Source organism: Schistocerca serialis, unplaced genomic scaffold, assembly GCF_023864345.2.
Source record: "Schistocerca serialis cubense isolate TAMUIC-IGC-003099 unplaced genomic scaffold, iqSchSeri2.2 HiC_scaffold_1251, whole genome shotgun sequence".
Taxonomy (NCBI): Eukaryota; Metazoa; Arthropoda; class Insecta; order Orthoptera; family Acrididae; genus Schistocerca; species Schistocerca serialis.
Genome location: NW_026047460.1, coordinates 71636 through 94940, shown reverse-complemented (window position 1 = coordinate 94940; position 23305 = coordinate 71636). Strand labels below are relative to the sequence as shown.

At 37.9% G+C, this 23305-nt stretch overlaps 1 protein-coding gene across 1 annotated transcript in view; it reads right to left on the bottom strand.

Annotated features, from left to right (window-relative positions):
- Positions 1-903: 903 nt before the first annotated feature.
- LOC126436886 (membrane-associated protein Hem-like) overlaps positions 904-23305 on the bottom strand; it is a gene marked incomplete at its 5' end in the record, with an annotated part of 76581 nt that continues 54179 nt past the window's right edge. The window contains 4 exons of the mRNA XM_050090476.1: positions 904-1152; positions 3448-3537; positions 5385-5608; positions 14676-14760. Coding sequence (XP_049946433.1) covers positions 1039-1152; positions 3448-3537; positions 5385-5608; positions 14676-14760 — 513 coding nt within the window. The remainder of the gene's footprint in view (positions 1153-3447; positions 3538-5384; positions 5609-14675; positions 14761-23305) is intronic.

The following is a 23305-nucleotide window of genomic DNA, read 5'->3' as shown; positions in this document are numbered from 1 at the left end:
ACATTATTATGACTCATATTTTAGTTACACTAAGCCCATCACCAATCCTCTTTCAACACTGTCAATTTTATCCTACTTTTAAAATCAAACCTGTTTTAGATGCTATCTCTGTCATAATCTTCATTCAACTTGTAATAAATGGCGACAGCTAGTTTGCTTTGAATTTCTGGTGGAAACTGAAATAAATTGTAGCTCATTTTGAAAACTTTGTAATTACAGGGTTACAATATTTTGTGTACCAAGTACCTCCCAACCTTATTTACATCTTTCATTTGCTTTCCCATATGAACTTTAAAATCACCCACTAAAAATTTCACAACATTATCAACCATCTGGACTGTGAATTACATTCCTCAACTTCATCTGGATTCATCTCAATTGTGGCATTTGCGCTGATGACTAGATTGAATTTCTTCTCACTTCTAGAGCATCCCTTAATTTGATAGTCACATCCCTTACTTATTTATAAACAAAAACAGCTGTCACCATAATGATATAGACTTCCTCTCACTACCCAATATAAATTTAAAAATTTTATTTTGCTTGTTCTTGAGATGTGTGATTACATTATAGAATATTTCAGTGTAACATAGGGTGAAAACTGTGTATATGTGTCTATAACAAAACAGTAAATATCTTCCCTCTACTTATATTCTTTAATACTGGTTGTCAGAAAGTTTCTAAAAAGCATCTTTTAAAACAAACAGCCAAATTTCTCAATATCAATGGCAGAAATTATTCGTTTGTGACTACCTTAATTATCAACACACATCTAAAATATACTTCTGCATGTGGTAGCAGTTAAAAATAAGCAAGATACACCATAAATATGGGACACCTGAACATTGTTGAAATAAAAAAATAATTCAACAGTAACAGAGGAAATTAAATAAGAGACCCAGCTACACAAAATTTACATTTTATTTTGGTTAAAGGCAGTGTTGTTGCATACAAAATCTACACATATCTGATGAACAGCAGAATAGTTTGGCATTTAGCATATCACTCGTTATTTAAAAAAATGATGTCCATTGTGCTTTACACTTGCATGTGCTCCTGTTTGTAAACAGCATGGTAAGCATTCCTGATGAGAGCATAAGGAAAACACGACTCCAACAGATCCATCGTAAGAAAAGGTGACTCTTGCACTATCTGCAACAGTATTAAAATAATGACAAATTGGATTTTCCAAATATATCTTTTGGTGCTACGTATAGCTTTCATCTGTATACACAAAGTTCTTACTTAGTAATGAAGAAATAGCTACTGAACTAGTGCATGGTTATGTACTAAAGCAGAGAATATTACAGTGCAATAGAATAGATACTTCCTTTCAAAGAACATACATGCTTAAAACACTTGCAGTCGGCAACATTTCGAAAATTGCAAAGGAAAAGCATCAAGGGAGCACAGAAAACTGGATTTGGAAGAATGACACGCTGACAAAGAATAAACATGTGAATGCTAAAAAAAAAATAAAGCGAGTTACATGTGACATTATTTTGTACAGTTCATTTTAATTCCAATATGCAAATTTCTCTACACACAGTGATTGCTGCTTCACATTATGGTATTGCATAATGGTGAGTCGCTTCATGATAAACTGCCAGTTTCGTCATGGCTAACCAGAATAGCCAGTTCCTTCTGACCATTGAAAGGACACCATGTATCTATGTCACTAAATGACTACCCCAGAATCAGTTGCAGGCTGCCTATCTAATGGCTTCCAGAGGCATCCAAAATGTGATTTTTAATATTTTGCATAATTATTGACTGAATTTAAAAAATTAACTTACTATCATAATCTACTCATTAAGAGGTATACTCATATGTTAAAAGCTTATCACACTAAGATAACTATTACACTTACAAACTGTGTATTTGTCTTGAGGCAATGTAACAGATGGCACACAAACACTCGGACTTTACTCATCCAATATTTAAGAACGAGAACACTTAACTCTTCCCACAAACTTTAACCTTAATTTCAAATCTTTACAAAACTTTTGCTCACTGACACCTGCCACAAAATGATGAATGGAAAAAGAAGTTTATTTCTTAGTACCTTTTCTCTGTTCATGCAGTAAAACTCCTGCATCAGATACAATGTTTTAATTTATTACTTATTTACTATCAACTTTTTGCAACACAATTTGAAGTCCGTATCCATACACACCACACTGCACAACACACAGTTCAGGAGATATGATGTCATAAACAGTGACATGCATGAAAAACTAGCTTTTCCTTAAACTGAAGTGCAAAATACTCACACAATATTCATCCAGTGATTCATGATGAGAACACTTAGGGACTTCCAACATACTATAAGCAGAATCTCAAACCTGCCCCAAACATTTTCTTACTTACACGCGTAACATCAAATACTTAACACATTAACTCATTTGTAAAGTAAGCAGACATTTGAAGCTGTTTTATACATGACAGTGAGATGCTTTAATGAATCAGGAGTTTGCAGGTCTTTTCTAGATGAAAGTGTTCCCCTGGCACATGCTTGAAGGTAGAATTAGATGAACCATTAATCCCCATTGGGCAACATGTGACAGCAGTTTTTACATATGGACATGATGGTAAGAAGACATGAATAGTAAAATTTGGGAGTCTGAATGAAAATTAAGGGGACAGCTTGTAGCTGTGTATGACTAGAAACAACAGTTTGGTGATCCCCATCATGATAAACTACATTGGTTTTAACCTATATCTAAATAATGGTGTTTTGAAGTAGTAGGAAACAATCAGACTTCAATATTTACTTTTTAAGCATCTTCTGCCTATACTGTGTTTTCTGCTAACATTTTCAATTGAATTGTTTTCAACTATTTCAACTCATTATGTTCCATAAACTAAGTTTTCTATTACCACTATGCTTTCTCCCTCTGACAAGATTTAGCTTTAATTGCCACATTTCTGCCTTTGAGTGCCGTTAATAATTTAGTCTTCAGTGCGGAAAATTTTTTCCATTTCTAAAGTTTCTGTTCAGTCTGAGATGTTCTGTATTATTTTTTGAAATACTAATACTAGTGCTTTCAGAGCACTTTCCATTTTTCATTAAACAAAAAATTACAACTCTAATTATTATGGTTGCAAGATGAAAGTATTTTTTAACACATTCTCCCCAAGAGTTCTTTCCTTATTCTTATTATTATTGCATTATACAGTCATGTTTATAGTTGAAGCAATATTACATAAACCCATATTTTCTCTGATTTTATCCATTAGAAATAGTTGGTGAAAGCTTGTGACTTTAAAAACAGTGGGGTTGGCTATAAAATATCTTTCTCTGTTACCAGTCATGATTATCTTTTTATCTGCATTTTGCATGACACATTTTGGGTAATGGTTACCATTTTCAAGCTTGTTTTTGTGTGCTGTGCCATTTATTTCTGATTCATGTTGTTCGTTAACACAGCTGTGCAAGTTACCTACCTGGTCAAGAAGTAGGTATACTGACTCCCTGTTTCGAATGGCCTCCTTATCTGCTTCTTGTCCAAGGCGTAACAAGCTTGAAGAAGCAAGCTGAAATATAAATTCCTTTTAGCATAAAAAAAGTAAAACATTAATGAAAATTGTAAATCATGAAACATTATCATCTTGAGTGGTAGAGATATGGGGTGGGGAGGAAGAGAATAGCAAGATGGAGGATTAGGAAAGATTGCACTGGTGTTGAGCATGGTGCTGTTTACTAAGGGAGGCCATGGTCAGGGAAAGGGAAAGGGAAAGGGAAAGGGAAAGGGACTGCTACGTGTTTGTGTGTCTATGTTGAGAAAGCAAGAAGATCCAGAGTAATAGAGTGGCATAGGAAGGAAGACGTGGATGGATAGTGTGAAGCATAGTAGCAGTAGTAGTAGTAGTAGTAGTGTGAGGCTAGCATGAGGACAGTGAAATGAAATGGGATTAGGTATGAGAGGTGGCAAGGGTAAGCAGGGGCAGGCAGAGGGCATTGAAACCACGGACTTTCAGAATTTAGAAAATCTTTGCTGACATGGGGGGTGGGGGGGGGGGGGGTTGGCTGCTGATGAATGGTGTAAAAGAATTTGTTATTTGTCCACAGTTAGAAGTATGTTTCATAGTTATACTTACAGAGAAAGCTGTGAAATAGTTGCAGTGATGATGTTACTTGCACAAGTGATGTGCCAATGACACGACAGGAACTGTGCATGTTAGTGCTGCCAGAGGAGGTGGCAGGGAACATGTATAAGACAGCTCTTACTACCAGATCTTCTGCAAGGATACAACCCATAAGAGGAAGAGTGAGATAGGGATAAACAAGGATACTGTGTAGGCTGCATGGGAAGCAAGGATACACTTCATTTCAAGAACTCATGAGTGGTAATTTAAGAATTTGTGGAGATTATGATTCATTGTTCCTACCCTGCACAGTATTGTGCAAAGAAAGGGTGTTCTTTTCTGGCAGATCAGCAGGTGTGTGAGGAATGAAAATTCGAGTTCAGTGTTTTGTCAATGATGGGGTCACAAGAAATGGAGTACAAGCTTAGATTGAGGAAGGAAATCAGCCATGTCTATTTCCAGGAAACCATGCCAGTATTTGCCTTAAGCTATTTAGAGAAATCACAGGAAACCTAAATCTAGATGACTGAAGAAGGAATTGGACTTCAGCCTTCCTGAGTGAGAGTCTGGTATTTTAACCACAGTGCTACTTAGCTCCGTAGATATACGAGAAGTGCTGGTTGTATGTGGCACAGGTCCTCTGTTTCTTGAGAAGATGGGAAGGGTAGACATGAGCTGTGAAGAATTCACCCTTAACTCCCTTTCCTTATCTCTTTCTGTTACTCTGGAATCTCCACCTTATACATGCAATATTTTCTTAAGAGTCTTTCCTAGCAGCTCTTTACCATGTACATTGTGTCCTCATATAGGTGCAGGCTTTACCCCTGTACACACATACATTTCTGCACCAATATGATCTTTCTGAGCATACTCCCCTCCTATTCATCCCCCTCCAGGTTCCATGCCTTAAATGCCTCTTCTTTTTGGTGAGTGGTAATCTGTCATTATTTTCATGCTCAAATTAAAAATAAATTTCTTTCTGTGCACTCACAGACTGTGAGAGCTACATCAAGTTAGTTGGTATTCCTTGCTTTATGAGTGAAAACTGAAACTCACAGTCCATTCTTTAATAGAGCTTTCTTAACTACTGTAATCTAATTCATGTTTCCAACTGAGGATGCAACATGTTTTTGGGATGACATCATTTCAGTAACATCGAGAACACATTTTTCTAAATTGTTTTGTCAAAGCAATAAATGTCCCAAAATAAGTAAAGTATTTTACTTAATTTTCAAAACTAACTTATTAAAATGGTGAAAATTTCTAATATAAATAAATAATGCATCTGGTCTTACAGCGAGGAATTCTTTCATTCGGTCTTCCATATCTCCCTGTCCACATATTGTGAAAAGTGCACCAAAAATGTTGTTTACAGCAGCTGCCATACAATGTATATTATTGGCATGTCCTTCCAGTGATGCTCGATAAAATGAATTTTCATTGCGAGCTAATTTTGGGATTGGCACAGCCACAAAAACCATCAGCAAACATGCCACTAGGTGGTCATCTTCTTCTGAATCTTTGAAACAAAAAGAAATAGCCATGTTAATATTTCAAAGTAATTTGCCCATTTAATACAAAAATATTCAAAAATTTTGGTCATTCAAATTATTTTTAAAAACAACAGGCTGGTTTAAAATAATATTTAAATCTTTTATCAATGAACACTACTCGCGTTACTTAATAAAAATAAAAGTATGAACTGTTACCTTTCCAAGGTATTGAAGCAGATTAAAAACACTTATGAAAGACAAATTAAATACATACATAAATAAAACCCTTTTGGTGAAGCATAATTTGCTTTCAGGAATCGTTAAAGCACTAGGTCTGTTGTAACGGTTCAAGTCAAAGAATTTAAGAACACTATTTCAATCAGTGTTGTAAACACTGTTGGCTATAAATTTGTATTTAATAAAACAAAATCACAAGAAGTAAGAGGAGCATCTAAAAATTGATCTAATTATACTTTAAAGACAGAGCAGAAGATGAAGTTTTTATATTTAAACTATGCTGTGTTTGCACTTCTTTCTTGGGTTTACTGAATTTAGGTTCTGTAGGTGAATTATTTCTTTCTTTCATACTGGTAACTTTCTTTTCCTGTAATTGTAAGTATAAATAACTTGTATACGGCTTTAATGCTAAGAGATGTACAGTGAAGCTAACATAATTTCACATGAAAAAGGTAAAGCTGCCATCAACCTAAAGGCTGGTTTGAACACTACAGTGGTTCTCTTGGCACAACTGCCTTCCGCCGACATTCAAATTGATTTACTCAGAAATTTATAGAAGGACCTACAGTTTAATCTGGTATCTAAACCAGGGTGCACATTGGCATTTTTCACAGCTACGGACATTGCCAGAAGTGAAATAAACAACAAGTGACACACAAAATGCTGGGACTGAATGGAAATAAATCCTGAGATCTTCAGATCCATAATCGGGCACTTTATCACTCAGCCACCAAGCCAAGATAATTTTACATATACTGCGAAATTTGTGCACCAGATACACACTGATCAGCCAGAACAATATTACCAGTGACCTACTACTGATATAAACTCATCCAGGTGATAGCTGCATCATCTGGCGAGGAATGACTGCTAGTCAGATAAATGCACAATGCATGTAGTATCTGTGAATGGGCTGTCCATGTGTAGAACGGGGAAGGTGTGTGATCTCTCTGAGTTTGACTGAGGGCAAATTGTGATGGCCAATAGACTCGGCATGAGCATTTCAGAAACTGCATGACTTATCAGGTGTTCAAGGAATGCTGTGGTTAATGTCTTCAACACGTGGCGGAATCAAGGTGAAACCACGTCCAGGTGTCGTGGGCTTGGGTGGCCACCCCTAATTATGGGTGTCGAACATTGTAGGCTGACCAGGCTGGTGAAACAGGACAGGCAGCAAACTCTGGTGGAACTACATCAGACTTTAATGCTGAGCACAATACAAATCTGACTGAACACACAGTGCACTGAACACTCCTAATGATGGGCCACCGCAGCCAATGACCCATGCATGTACCAATGTTATCACTATGACATCAACAGCTACAACTGAAATTGACACATGACCATTGGCACTGGATGTTGGGGCAGTGGCAGAGTGTAACATGGTCTGATGACTCCTGATTCCTATATCATCATGCCAACATGTGGCCTTGCTTCAATTTGAATAAGTGATTTGTCTGATGAGTCCTGATTCCTACATCATCATGCCAATGGCAGGGCATGAATCCGCCATCTTCCAGGCGAACAGCTCCTTGAAACCTATGATGTGGGAAGGAGACAAGTTGGCAGTGGCTCCATTATGCTCTGACGAACATTCATGTGAGCACCCGTGGGTCCTGTGGAGCTTGTGCAAGACACCGTGATGACCAATGAGTACCATACACTGGTTGGAGACCACCTACACTCCTCCATGACAACCATGTTTCCTGAATGCAATGGCATTTTTCAACAAGATAATGTGCCATGTCACAAGGCCAGGAGTATGATGGAGTGGTTCGAGGAACACAGTGGTGAGTTCCAACTGATGTGCTGACCTCCCAACTCACCAGATCTGAACCCATCTGGGATGCGACTGAACAAGGCATCAGAGCTCATTGCCTCCTCCCCGGAATTTACGGGAATTAGGCAACTTGTGTTTGCAGATGTGGTGCCAACTCTCTCCAGCAACCTACCAAGGCCTCGGTGCTTCCATGCCATGACACGTCACTGCTGTCATTCATGACAAAGGTGGACATACTAGCTATTGGTAGGAGGTCATAATGTTCTGGCTGATCAGTATGTCTCCTTAACCATCCTAAATTTTCAATATTTTTGTTTATGAATTTTTTTAGCCTGGCAAAATCATCATACAGGAGGAGACAACATGTGAAAAGCCATCAAAGTCGAGGTCCAAGATGATTTTTCTCTAGCAGCAGTAAAGTCATATGGAATTATAAAAACAAAACAAAATTGAATAAAAACTGCTACAGCTGTGATTTCATGTAAGTCAACAACCACAATATCACTATTATGAACTTTCTACACTGATCTGGCTTTACTCCAGATTCTGGTATTAGTAAGGCAACCAATGCTATTCCTAGATTTTAAGCCTATGTCAGTCATAAGACGTAGTTAACAGTAGATAACAGACACTTATAGTTAAGCAATGACACAGTGCTTTACAACTGCTTTGAAAAGATCATATATTTTGTTATAGTATCTGCTAACTTCAGTGCTGCAATATCAAAAGACCATACAAACATGTGAAGAATATGTGAACTTGTTTTGCACAACACAGCAAGAATTCCCTATCATAAACATACACAGGAAAACCAACCCCTAAGCAGTATTCTGCAAGGTAAAAAACTGTCATTACTCCACAACACGCTACAAGATTAGCAAGGCTGATGCCATCTGTGGACAGCAGCATTTTCTACATCTACATCTATACTCCACAAGTAACCTTACAGTATGTGGTGGAGGGTACTTTGTGCACCACTGTCATGAATGATTTGTGGAAAGAATAATTGTATACACAGGATGGGGCAATATATAGGATGATTCTTTTAGGAAGATAGGCACTCGGAACTTCTACAGTACACCACAATGTGATGTAGAACAGCTCTCTTGCAACATCTGCCACTGGAGTTGACTGAGTGGCTCCGTGATGCTTTCAAACTTACTAAATGAAACTGTAGTGAAACAAATCATTCTTCTATGGATCGTCTCCATTTCCACTATCAATCCTACCTGATACAGATACCATATAGAAGAGCAATATTCAGGTGCTGCTTGAAAGAGGTACTTCCTCTGTGGGTGGACTATACTTCTTGAAGATTCTTCCAATGAATCTCAGTCTGGCATCTGCCTTACTTGCAATTAGTTTTATGTCGTCATTCCACTTTAAATCACTCCATATGCTTACTCCTACTTATTTTATGGATGTGACTGCTTCCAGAGAATTTTCTGCAATTGTGTAATCACACAATAATGGGTCTTTCTGCCATTTACGCACAATATCCCACAGTTGTTTATGATGAGGATCTATTACCAAGCCCTGCACCATGTTTTGATTGTCTGCAGGTGTTCTTGTATTTTGCTACAATTTTCTAGCATTGTGTCATCTCTGTATATAATATCATCACTTGTGAAACGCCTTGAGGAACAAAACGTCATCCACTAGGTCACTTATATATATGGTGAAAAGTAACGACAACATCAAAGCTCTTAGTTCATCATTTGACTGGTGGCATAGCTGCCTTCACCACTGCTGATCAGGAAATCTTTGCTATTAGTCTCAAAATTTCGCATACTTCACACCAGAGTGTTTTCTTCTTAGACTGGCATGAATAGGAGGCTTGGTCACAACTCAGCACTGTGTTCGCTGTACCTGAAGATGTTGGTCAGTTGCACCCATGAAATACTGTGAGAAATTCACAATGAGATCTGGCATGTTGCCCAAGAAACATTTTTACAGTCCATAAATACTGTCTGGTTTCAATGCACAAGAAACGAACTGAGTGCACTGGTCTATTATTTTGGAAAAAGGCCATTTCTCTGTGTCAGACCCTGTTGTGCAGATATGAAGTGGCATCCTTGCATCAATCATAACACATGTAATAAGGACACCATCTATTTGGCAACTGTTTCTTATGTCATGGTTCACAGGAGGAGAGGGGAGAGACTGCTATGCTGAATTGGACAATTCAGTGTGCAACCACTAAACTTAATATTGATACCCAACATTGCACACTCTTGTTATAGAGTAGTAATCACAGGAACTGATCCTTAAATTATTACTGTGGCTATCTTGCAGGACTTGACAGTTGTATAATTCATAATTAAAATAGTCACTGGGATGCCACTGCATTTCAGTACCGGTCTCTGAGTCTGGAAGGGTAAAAGCCATAACTGGACAGTTGGTTTATGCAACCACAGCTAAAATACTCATCTTCCCATCACGCTGCAACATCTTTCTTGTGGACAGCACAGTTGTGTACAGTGTGTCACTGACAAGCTTTCTTGACTAAAGTGTCAACTTGCTTGTTGTTCTAGTACCCAGCAGAACACTATGTTATTCCCCTGCTTCGTACAGCTATGAAAAAACGTTGAGAACTGTCTACTGTATTTTCTCTGCTGGGGATACCAGCTGAACCGAGATGGGCATTATTCGAATAAATTTCTACCTACATAATTATTCAAATAAATACATAATTCAAAAAATTTTAAAGAGATTATTCCTCTCTGAACAAAAATAATTATTTGTTATTTATTATTCATAACTTAAATAATGAATAATGTAGAAAACCATCAAATTTTCCTTGTTTACTTGTTGAACAGAGCTCTGTCATCTGTAACCAGTGCTCATTCGTGTGGCTCAGCATAGTTTCTGGTTTCTGTTTGAATGTTTGCTAAACATTTACTAATAGGTGGTACAGGAGTATCTCTCAGTGGTCCAAAACACAAAAAAGTGGAGGGGGAAAGGTTGGGGGGGGGGGGGGGAGGGGAGAATGGGGGAGGGGGGCACGGTTCAGTGAGTTAAGTTGCAGATTAGGATTCTTAAAGGTCTGGGGTTCAATTCCTTGTTGCTCCTAGCACTTAATCTGTCACCTATCACTTCTTTCCCCTCTAACAATTTTGAATATAACAATGCCTAGTAAAGCAACGCATTGTTCAATCCATGTCTGAGTCAAGCACAGCTTTTGTTGCTTTGAAGCATAATAAATCTAACATAAGTATGCCTAGTAAGCAAATGGCCTTAGAAGTTCACATTACTGGTGCAGCCAATTCAACTACCTCTGTACTTGTCATTACTTCCTCCACTCCCTCCCTGTGCTAACAAGACAAAGATGAGAACACAGCCAACAGAGACTCTAATCTGCAATACTTTCCTCACTTTACCAAAATTGCTAACACTATGAAATCTGTGTGTCTCATGGATACAATTATGGAATTCTCTCATACTTGTAGAGCTACAAAATGAGTGACCCAAGTAATGACTCAGATGTTGCTTGTGGCTGACATCAACTGCCTTCAAATCTGAAGTCTACTAAAGCAGCATTAACTGAAGTGCATCACAAAACTAAACTAAACTAAAATTTAATGCTTTTTGGAATGCTGCTGGATGACATCTGAAATTAATAAAGTGATTTTGGAGAAACTGAGTAAGCTTTGCATTATCAGATTTTTCTTTCTTTCTCTACCACAAACATCACGCATTTAATAAAAACAGTACCTTGGAGGACACCATTATATTGTAAAAAAATGTGATTTACTGTCAGTAATTTTAGATATAAAGTAACAAGGGGAAAGGAAGGACCATAGAAAAAACAGGAAGGCATCCCCAGAAGCCCTGTGGGTTAAGCTGCCGGGAATGATAGGCCTAATAGTTCTATCATCAATTAGACGATTCCTTCATGCACAAGCCTGTTGTAGAGCCACCTACTGAAGGGTTATGATATAAGTTATGGAAAATCATCTTCTGGTCCCACACTGAAACTTACTACAGAGCTGACTAAATTCTAATATCCAGACAAAGTGGCAGCTGATCACCTGCTCTAAGGTCTTTTTCCATATAGCTAATAAGAGCAACACACACACACACACACACACACACACACACACACACACACACACACACACACAAAAATCTCTCCCACAATTGAGGATGAAAATTAAAATGGCTTCTTTTTACAAACTGGGGAATTGTCCTACATTGCGTATGAAGTTAGAAAGATTGAGGATGATTTTTAGCACTTTTACTGAGATGCCACAACACTGCCTAGTGGATTTTATCATGATCTGCTAATACGTCACATGCTACAGATAAAGTCACATAAAGCTCCCTCAATAAGAATGGGCAGCTGTTAACTTCATCATTTGTAGAACTAATGTTCCAACTGCTCCTCTCTGCAAGCCCTTGCAGGTAATGGAAGGGCAGATCCTGCCTGACAGTAGCAGTTATTTGAACAAAGTTATTTCAATGGTCTGTGTGATAGATGTCTCCTTTGTTCATATGGAACATTCCATTCCTCCTCACAGCACTAGTAGGACCCTCACACCCACCTATGAAATCTACCTGATCGTCTTGCATACCTGTGCTGATTGTCTGGAATGCTTGACTAAGTTCAGAAACTGTTGCCACAATAATTTCTTGCTGTTCTTGATAGTAGGACAATATATCACGCACCAAAGTTGTGTGTGATTCTCAGACAGTGTCAACTTAATATTTGTTTGCAGTGCTGTACATCTGACCCTGATTGCAGAGAATGATTCCTCACTCTACGAGGTAATATGCTGCCTTCTTAGCTATTCTAAAGACTTTGGCAATGTAACATTATTATTATGGTGGATCACATTGTTGGGCTCCAGCCTGTGGATCTCTCTCTCTCTCTCTCTCTCTCTCTCTCTCTCTCTCTCTCCCCCCCCCCCTTTACGCATGCACGCACGCGCGCGCCCACACACACACACACACACACACAACACACACACACACACACACACACACACATACACACACACACACACACTCTCTCTCTTTTTTAAGGCACTACTCAGTCTTTCTGATACTTATATCCAGATTGGGATTCACCATATTGGGGGGGGGGGGGGGGGGGGGGGGGGGGGGGGGGGGGGGGGGGGAACAACTGACAACAAATGTAAACAACAAATGTAATCTAAATGTCAACAACCATTGTAGGTGAATCTGTCAGTATGAAAACAGTAATGGTGCTATGTGTGTCAATAAACTGCATTATTAAAAGTCCCTAGTTTCTCTTTCCTTCTTTGCATGAATACAATTTACATGTCACATTTTATGCACCATCCTCTAATCTGTCACTCACAAAGACTGAAATGTGGAATGAGGGTCTTGAAATCTTCCTTCCAGCAGTTCTGTTTTCTTTTGCATATTTTTTCTTCAAAGGAGGCAGTAGTGATTTCATTTATGGGAACAAATTGTTGGATAGTTCTCAATCTGCCTGAAGAGCTGAATTTGTGGCCCTTAGCATAAATTTTCCAGCAATCTTTGTGTTAGTTGCATCAGTAAAAAAATGACTTAGCAGAAAGACCACCAATGTGTGTAAACCTGGTAATTACAAAATATTTGTGCTGGTTTCAACTGCTAAGGTCTTGGTAGTGGCATTCAATTTTTAAATGCTTATCTGGCCACAAACGCAAACAATGATGTCACTGAGGGAAATTTGAGGCATATATAGCTTCTCTGCCTAACCTAAATTTACTAAAATTTACTTGAAATGGCATATCGGGTTGGTGATGTATCTTAAAGAAGAGCCCTAACTGTTATGTGTTCATGTAATGATGGAGCATTAATAGTCAATAGGAATACTGCTGTCTTCTCCAGTTCATTATTCATTCTCTTTATTATGTTCTTGATACCTTTCCCTTCCTTATTTTCCAACATTTTTATTTATTTTGTATCTATAGAAATAAAATTCCTTCAAGAGGTAACACTTTATTATATTTCTGAAAGAGTGCAACTTATTTAAGACATGGAATTCTCCACATGATGTGGATACACTACACTAAGAGTTTCCATTGAAAGTGTTCCACAGTTAAAATGTTACATAGATTTCAGATTTCCGATAATACACTTCAGGTCTTTATTTAAATACAATGATAACACCTTTTCAAATGATCCTTTCTCTCTTTTGATCATGAAAAATATATTCGGAAAAATATTCAATGGTCCTGTCAACATTAAGCTGTTTCTTTTGAGCTTATGCTCTCTTTGCTGAGTGAGTGTTATTGTTTCCAAGAAAGGTGCCCCTGTTGCTGAGAGGAATAAGGATTTGTGAAGTGAGAACGATTTTGTCCCTATTAGCAAGTAGGGAAATAAAGGCCAATCCAGAGACACCTATATTATCTGGCCAAGCCAATTACGACTGAATATATTATGACACGTGAGTGTGGCAAGGGTCACAAGGGATGGTCACAAATATTCATTTTGCCTCAACAGCCATCTACCTCATTCAGTCTGAGGCTTTAGTATGGAGATTTCTACTATTCTCATTATCTACACAGGTAAACCAAGATCCCTGATTCCTGTTACATACACTGTTTCACTGTCTGCATGATGGTTCCTGTAGCCTGTATAGAGCTCACGGTAACAGATAATTGGTGGCTCTGACCCACACTGTGAAACCTAGATTCACCAAACTCAACCCAGTAATCCCCCCCCCCCCCCCACCCCACTTCCTACACCCCTCTCTAAGATACTTGACATCTGACCTGTCCAGGGGGCAACTGTACCTTATTGAATTACATGGCCATGGGAAGCATTACTTCCAGCCCCTAGCTGCTATAGTGGTAATGCTATAGCACATCCCGATCTGTCAAAAATCAATTATGCTATTTTACAGTTTAATCAACAATGAGGAACAAAGTTTGGAGGTATGTAATATATATGTTAGATGAATGCTGTCAAAAAGTGTGCCGCTGCAAATCATAAGTAAACAATCTTTCAACAGTTTCAGCTATGTAATAAAACCTTAAATTGAACTTCTATGGACACATCCTGGCATAAACATCATTTTTACAAATAAAGGTTATTAAACTTATTTAAATGTAAACACAAACCATTCTTTTGATTTCGAAGGGCAGCTACAAGAGTGGGATCAACCTTGCAACTCAATCCTGCTGCAGATGCCATTTCACTAACAGCCTGAAAACACAAATTCCATATCTTTATTAGTGATGAGCAATGAATGTCTCCAATCTAATAACAAGAAAATTCATACAATCTTAATCACTGATGTATATTAGAAACAGCTGCATTAGATTACCCTTTAACAGGGGGTGTGATCCATTAACCTCTGAAATGCTCTGTTGTAATTTGGGGTGTTTATTAAATAAAAAAGGTTTCATTTCTAGACATGAGAAATATCCATATCTAATTCTTAGGGCCCAATTTGAGTAAGAACACAGTGAGTGACTACAGAATTGTGGACTGCCTTGTCAAGCTGTAGAATCATACATATGGTTCTGTAGCTTTCACAATAAATCATCAAGCTGACTCACTATTCAAAAGAATGATATATCAGTATCTAATACAGGATAGATCATATCGTGGGGAAATGATAAAGATGGGTGTTATAATGGGGAAATGATTATGTGTTCACAAAACACTCAAATATAGCACAACAATGGAATCAAATTGAGTGTGTAGCTAACAGAGAAACAGTTAACCAGCAAATACAACAGTACTGAAACATGTTAACATTTAGAAGCTTATATCAGCAGACAGCCACTGTGTCATCCACACCTAACACATGCCTGCCAATGAAAGTTACACACAAAGTGCAACAAAAGCATGTTAATTAGGTGATTATAATTACAGTAATGTTTCTTTATGTGATAATGTCATTTTTCCCTTCACTTTTTCTCACTTCACATTCTGCAGGGCCATATGTTGTTCATCTCTCTTCCTTTCACTCCAAACACATCCATAACCACACAAACATAACACCACAATGTGCCATCACAGTCTTCTTAGACAACAGAGTTACACGTCTGACATGTCAGATACAGAAGCTACCAAAGAGGTGTCTAGTAAGAAGACTGGCATGAGGTTTTGAGCCACAAGGGGAGTAAGTACAAAGAAGGCCAGTGACGGAGGTTACTGCTGTGAGCAATTTCTACATAGCAAGAACTACGTCCTCTTGTCACACCCAGAGAGGAATATACTGCTGGTTTCTTGAGATGGTAATCTGCTTGGGGCCTGGGCACATTTGTCATGCCTGCACATTTTGCTTCGTGCCAGTGTAATTCTTCAACATGGTACTGCCTTTATTCTTTGCAATAGCGACACATGGTATGAACTTTAACCATGTTGAGTGCTACTGAAAATTTCAAATCTGAGGCATTTCATGCATTTGTGAGAATCCTTGGGAATACACTACCAGTCACTTGATACTCTTTCACCTCCACATCACCATTCAGGACTACAATGCATGCAGTGTGGCTCGTAAATCAGTGATCACATGCTCCCTGTCACTTTAATAACTTAAAAACACAAACTAATAGACAAAAAAGTGTTCTTCCATGACTAACACAGAAAAATTAAGTACCAATAAAATTCAATGATAACAACATAATACAGGGTGTTTCTGTCATTGATTATACATAATAATATGCTACAGGGTGTTTCAAAAAGATTTGTCCAATTTCACAAGACTATATCTACTATGCGAATAAAGATAGAAACTTGGGGCGGATTTTAAGTTCAACATCAAAACCAGAAGTTTATCTTGGTACCATCCATAAGTAGCCAGTTTATATGATTGCAGGTAGGGGTCTCCCAGATGCAGCTACAAAAAATATGGAAATACCACAAACACAACACATTACTATGCCTAAAACAGTGTAGGAAAACTGTACGCATTGAGAACAGCTGTCAGTCATCTATAAATGGATAAATACAGGTCCTGAATGGGTTTCAAAGGCATCTTACACCATTCTTCCTGTGAAACAGTGGCAAGTTCAGGTGACAATGATGGAGGTGAATAGCAATCCTGCACCCTTCTCTCCAAAGCAGACTACAAAGGTTCAATAATATTGAGATCTGGTTACTGTGGTAACCAGGGGAGACATGACAATTCATACTTGTGCTCAGAAAACCATTCCTGGATGATATGAGGTGTTTGAACAGAGGCCCTGTTGTATTGAAACACTCCATCAGCATTGGGGAACAAACACTGTACTATGGGATGGACCCAATCAACTGAAATGCTCACATAAGCCTTGGCAGTAATGTGACCTTGCAGAGTAAACATGGTTCCCAGGGAATACTGCAATATGACATCCCAAATCATCGTCGCCAAACCCCTGCCATGTCTCACCTTCGTAAACTTGACCAGAAGTTGGAAACAATGTGAAAGAAGACTAATCCGAACAAATGACTTTCTTCCATTAGTCCACAGTCCATACGCTATGGCTTCAGTGCCAATTTCCTGTTATGGGCAGTTGCATCACTGACTTGTGGTTTTGGAATTCCAGCTAGCCCTCCAGTTCCCACCTTAAGGAGCTCTCTTTGTGTTGTTATAGTGCCGATATGGTTTGCAAGGGCAAAATTCAGTTCTGCAGTGACTTTTGCAGCTATCATCCTTTTATTTTTCATCACAATCTTCTTCAATGCCCGTCCATCACGATCTCTCAACACACATTTTAAGCCGCATAGTGACTTAGCAGATGAGGTTTTTCCATTTTCCCTTTGTGTGTTATTAACCTTCAATATGGTGACTCTTAAACCACCAAACACTTCAACTACCTCTGTTACGGAAGGACCTAGCATACAAACACCAATAATCTGCCCATTTTTGAAGTCCTTAGCTCCATACAGCTGTTATGAATGCAACTGACACTTGCAATGTATTGAGGACACTGCATTATTGTCATTTCTAGTCAAATACAACAGTGCAGCCTGCAGGCTTGGCTAGCATTTGCATTTATGTTCAAGTATGCTTTTCTCACAGTTTTTTCCATATTTTTGTCCAACCCCTGTAGATGACTCACTCACTCGCTCGCTTACTAGAATCACATACCTGGATATGTTGGAGAGCTGGCATTTTTCACAACTGAAAAAAAAGTGTTATTCAATGGGATGGAGCACCACTGCATTGGCCCCTGCATGTAATAGCATTTCTTAGATACAAGCCCCCTCAGCAATGGATCGGCCATAAGGAGCACATGGCATGTGCAGTGTACCACTGGTCTGCAACGTCACCTGATTTTATTGTATGTGATTCTTTTTGTGGCGGTTTGTGAAAGACTGTCTATGTGCCTACCCTTCCAACAACTTTTGGTCAACCACAATGCAACAGCAGTGAATGCATTAACTCCAGCTGTGCTTGTAAAATTATGAGAGGAATTTGACTGTTGTCTAGATGTTTATCATGCATCTGGTGTAGTGCACATTGAACATTTGTAAAAGACAAATGAAAACTTTGATCCAAAACACACATTATTGTAAAAAGTATCTGAAGGTTGTATGCGCATGCATATAGAAGACACATCCTTGCACAACCATATGGTTTGATTGAAAATAAGAATATTGTATTCATAAGCAAGACCTTATTTTCATTAATGTGGAAGATACAGACTTCTGAAATTGGACGAATCTTTTTGAAACATCCTGTACTACCTTTGGACATAAATGCACATAACCTTTCCAGTTCAATAATTCTCATTATCACTTTCATATTACAATGTTTCACAACTTTAAGTGATTCTATTGTATTCTGTTTACATAAAATGTAAGTCTTAAACTTCTTTTCACATCCCAGGAAGGTCTAAAGAATATGATCATCTAATGTAATGTAATGCAATGCAATAATTGTGATATCCACACACACAACACTAAAACATAAAAAAAGATCTGCACTAGCTTGTACTGAACCTAGCTTAGGCCTAAAGATGTGTGAAATACACAGCCATAAAACTAATTAATAATCTATCAATAAAAATTAAATGTTTGAGAGACAACTTTAATGTTTTAAGTGACCACTTAAGGTCTTCATCCTGAACAACTCCTTTCACTCTTTGTAATGTGAGCAGTACAGTTCTCAGTCGTTAAAATACTGTAGAAGAAATAACCAATATTAAACATGTGAGATCATCAAAACCTCTTGTAAAAAGCTGGCACATCATAATATTAATGTCCACAATTTTCATTTATTCACTTGATATTTGTACTAAAAGGATGAATGGTGACATGCAAAAGCTACAACATGATTCCTTGTGCATGGAAAAGTAATATCACAAGCTGTTTGTGAACATGGAACAAGTGCTGTATGGTGTTAAAGTGTGTTCCACACACAGCATCAAGTCACATCACAATCACCATCATCAAAATCATAATCTTCATCACCACCATTGCCATAATCTGCTAGTTTCAGCAGTAACTACCATCATCAGTATAAACAAGAGCAAGATTTACTGGATATGACATTCAGGTACTGAAGAGTATCCACAGACATTTGAAGCCATGTTGTCTACACTTGTTGCCACAGATACTGAAGGGAGGATACACACAGTGAATGCAATGATCAAGTTCATTTCAAAGATGTTCAATTGGATTAAGATCTATAGAATTTGGCCACCATGGGAGCACTCTTTAGTTTTGAACATGTTCTTCCAGCCATTTGCAGAAACTTTTAACCCTGTAGTATGGCACATTATCTAGTGTTGTGGCTTGACAGCAATTCTGATCGGTCACTAGGGACTATGGATATCTGCTCCTTCCAGTGTGGGCTTCTACTCAACTACAGAGTCACCAAGCAGCGATACCCCCAGGAACTAGCACCCAGCACAGAGCTGATCAATTTTTTAATACTGGACTGGCAACAATAAATGATTAACTTGTCAGTTACTCTCAAGGTTGTGGTATTTGCCCTCAACAGTGATCCACAAACCCTGGAATGGCTACTGTAGTTGAAATCCAAATCTGGAACTGCGACTGGGACTTTATTACACTTCACTCGCTATTATTTTTGATGGTAAGCAGAATACTCTCTCTCTCTCTCTCTCTCTCTCTCTCTCTCTCTCTCTCTCTCTCTCTCTCAGGGTTGAATACTTGTTTATTACTCTTTATTGTCTAGTTATTTGTAATGTCATATACCCTTGTGACTGCATTTAGGGCAAATAAAGTATCAAGAATAAGAGATAGAAAAGATTATCTAACTGAAAGATATTACCCAACCAAGGGATGTTAACTATGGGTGAATATCAAAGGGCTTGTGACTGTGTCTAGGACAAATGAAGTACCTAGAATAAGAGAGAGAAAAATTAATTTAACTGAAAGACAGTACTCTTCCCAAGTAACATATAAACTATGGGTGAACATAAAATCTGAGGACAAATTTGTACCCAAATCGAGCAAGCATGCCTTCTTTGTAGATGAATGGTACGGAAATTTTCTTTAGACTATAATACCGCATCCTCATAATTGTGTTTTTCCACCATGGTCACAGAATGATTATTGTCCAATCTTTCTCCCTGGATGTGATCAAAGCCCATCTGTCCTATGAAGTAGAAAACAAAACTCATCAGAAAATGCTACCAGTTGTTAACAACCAGCGGTTCAGTTTCAGTAGTGCAAATACATTTGTGTCTTTATACCGAGTTTTCAGAACAAAGTATGCAGCACTATTTGCTGAAATAGTGTCGTAGGCATGACTTTCTCCTGCTCCATTACGATATTTCGCTCATACACTGTAGAATATCGGTGAGCTCTCAAACCCCACCATAAATAATACTGTTAACAACAGGCATCAATGGTAAGTGGAGCTCTCCACTGTTCAAAATGGTTGTTGACTTTAATGACACTAATCTACTTATGACACACTTTTGCAACAGACTCATGCAAATAAATTTGATGTTTAAGAAATACTGCACCCTTAGGTCCATGGCCCAGGTGTTATCCGTTTCGTAACCCAGACAAAATGCCTCCATTACCAAAGACAGCAGTGAGTGATATGCACAGAAACTGCTAGTAAGTCCCTCTATACACCTGCTTTGTCACTAGATATCATGTGAGATACAGTAGATATCATGTGAGATATGTCATGAGCTCCTTGTTCCAGGTTTCACAACAGTGTCACTAAACAATATACATTTGACAAGTAACAAGGTAGGAAACAGGACAAAAATTTTTTTTAATAACACTTGCATAAAGAACCATGCATAATCAGAATGAACCATTTCACAAAACTGTCAATGACCAAATAATAACTAAAACAGAAGATGTGTCAAGCATTTCCACACTGAATAATTGCAAAAATGTGACCACGTAAGGTGAAAATTATTTGCTTTTAATCACAGTATCTTTTTGAGTACTTCATTCAGTTTATTCTAGCACAAATTTAAATCTCATAATTTCAAGAAAGTCATGGATGCCCCACTTTGTATCTGGATTTTTGTTTTGGATGTGAATGGTAAGATTTTGTACAGTTGCTTACGAATTAAAAATACTCAAATATCTGGAAATCATTTGCAGGAAGTGCTAACAACGTAACTATAAACTGAGTTACACTTACATGAGATAAAACTTGAGCTCAGTATCTGGGAATCTCAAACTAATGACACACAATAGTGTAACTACCTTAGAGAATGATGTATCTTATGGAGATGTTGCTCTGCAACTGAAGGTCAAGGAGTGCATGACTAAAAATATAACCTACACAAACAAGGAGAAAATTTCTCAACCTGGTAATGATTATTCTTAAAATTTTCTTAGTTTTCAAAGTGGCTTATTTTACATCAATGCACTTTGCCAAAGTGAATAGATTTCATCTCTGGATTGTGATTTCAGGTCTGCAAAATACCTATTTATGGCTGTAAAAACAATCTGTGTAGCGATTAAACACTTCTAAGGTACAAAAAGTTTTGCACTTAGGAATGTAATACAATATGGTGCATTTTCTTAATATTTTCATCTTTTGTTGTAGTCTTGTGATTTCCTTGGTGTGGATCATCTTCAAAGAGAAGTAGAGCTACTTTAAAACTGAGTTGTCAACTGCTTACATGTTAAAAATTAAGAAGCAGCCTACATGTAAACCATCACCAGCTTTTAATTAATCTTTATTAGTGATAAACCATAGCACAGTATTTCAGTTTATCCATATGAACAAAACACCCATTTAGTTTTAAAGATCATACACATACAACTATTCTGAAGGTCAAGTGGGGACTGGACTGACAATATTATGACACATGTACCAGCAAAGAAATATAATTTCGTTTACATCCATACAACACAGGTGCCTGGCTGAAAAAGTTGATCTTTATCTTTACTGACAGTACACACTGAAAATGCTGGAGAAGGACCTCAGTAATAGAACAGGGCTTATGCGTGTATAAGCTATCTTTTTCATACACAACATTTACAAGCAGAATAGGAAGGGGTTCAAAAACATATCGGTTCCAAATATCCACAGCTGTACACTTAATAATGGCTTGTAGAGTGTAAATGCAGATGCTGTGTTCTGTATATTTCAATGCATTCCACATCATGAGTAGTTTTTCTCACAAGCAAATAAAATAAACAACTCTGCACGTTTTCAACATTTGATAGGAATGGAAGATGTTAGTCTTCCAAAAACTTCCTGCTGCTGTCAACCAGCTGAAAAAAGATATTTACAAAGATAAGAGAAAAGGTGATGGGAAACAGTGAGAAGTCCGGACAGGAAAATGCCTTATGTGCAATATGATGATGAAGAAGAAGAAGAAGAAGAAGAAGAAGAAGAAGAAGAAGATGATGATGATGATGTTGATTATTTTTGTATACCGCCTGGAAGGCGGCACGTGGGTCTGCTCCTGAAAACAAAGGTAGGCCAAAGCTAGGAAGCAAGGAGGAGCAGGTGAGGTACAACTATTGGCACTGCAGTGTGAAACTAAAATCACCTTTACTTAACTTTGCGTACAAGTAGTGGTTCGCCGACTGTGAAATAGAAACAATGTTGCTAGATCGTCTTCTTGGAATCAAATGGGTAGAATCTGCAGTGGCACTCGTAGAGCTCAACAAGGCCGGCTAGAGGGCGCTGTCGTCGGTGTCTGTCGTAGCGCCAACATAAGAACTTGCACCTACGCTGTGGCACCGTAGCTATCGATACCACAATGATAATGATGACGATGATGAAGTGCAAGACCTTTTAAATGCATAGCTAGCCTGACTAGTGTGCCACCTCATCAGCCAGTAAATAGAGTGATCACACACAATTTGTCTGTCTCATCTCTCTGTCTGTACTTAATATTTAACATTATTCAAACAACTTAAAATCCTGAACTTTCTACACAATACAATTTATTTGTTGATCACAGTTTTATCAGAGATGAGGAAGAAAAATGTTTCCTCAAGTAAAATTATTTTGGGAACAATTTGCTTGGGCATTACTACAGATTTATTAATTTTAGATAACAATGTGAAAATATGCTGAAATCCAGGATAATTTTGCCAAATGAGCAATTTATTTTTCTTTCATTAGTTCCAGATCTAAGTCCATCTCCATGCTGGCAGTCAGTTTTAAGGTAATTTACACATTTCTTTTGAAGGAAAGTGTTCATCTAAAATATACAAAGTACAAATTGCTTTCTGTGACATATGCTGGATCATGAGACAGTCTAACAGGGTGCACAGAGCAACTTTCACTTTGTGCCACTATAATTTTTTCTTGTTTTTATATTTCTACACAATTGTGAGAATCTCAATCCAT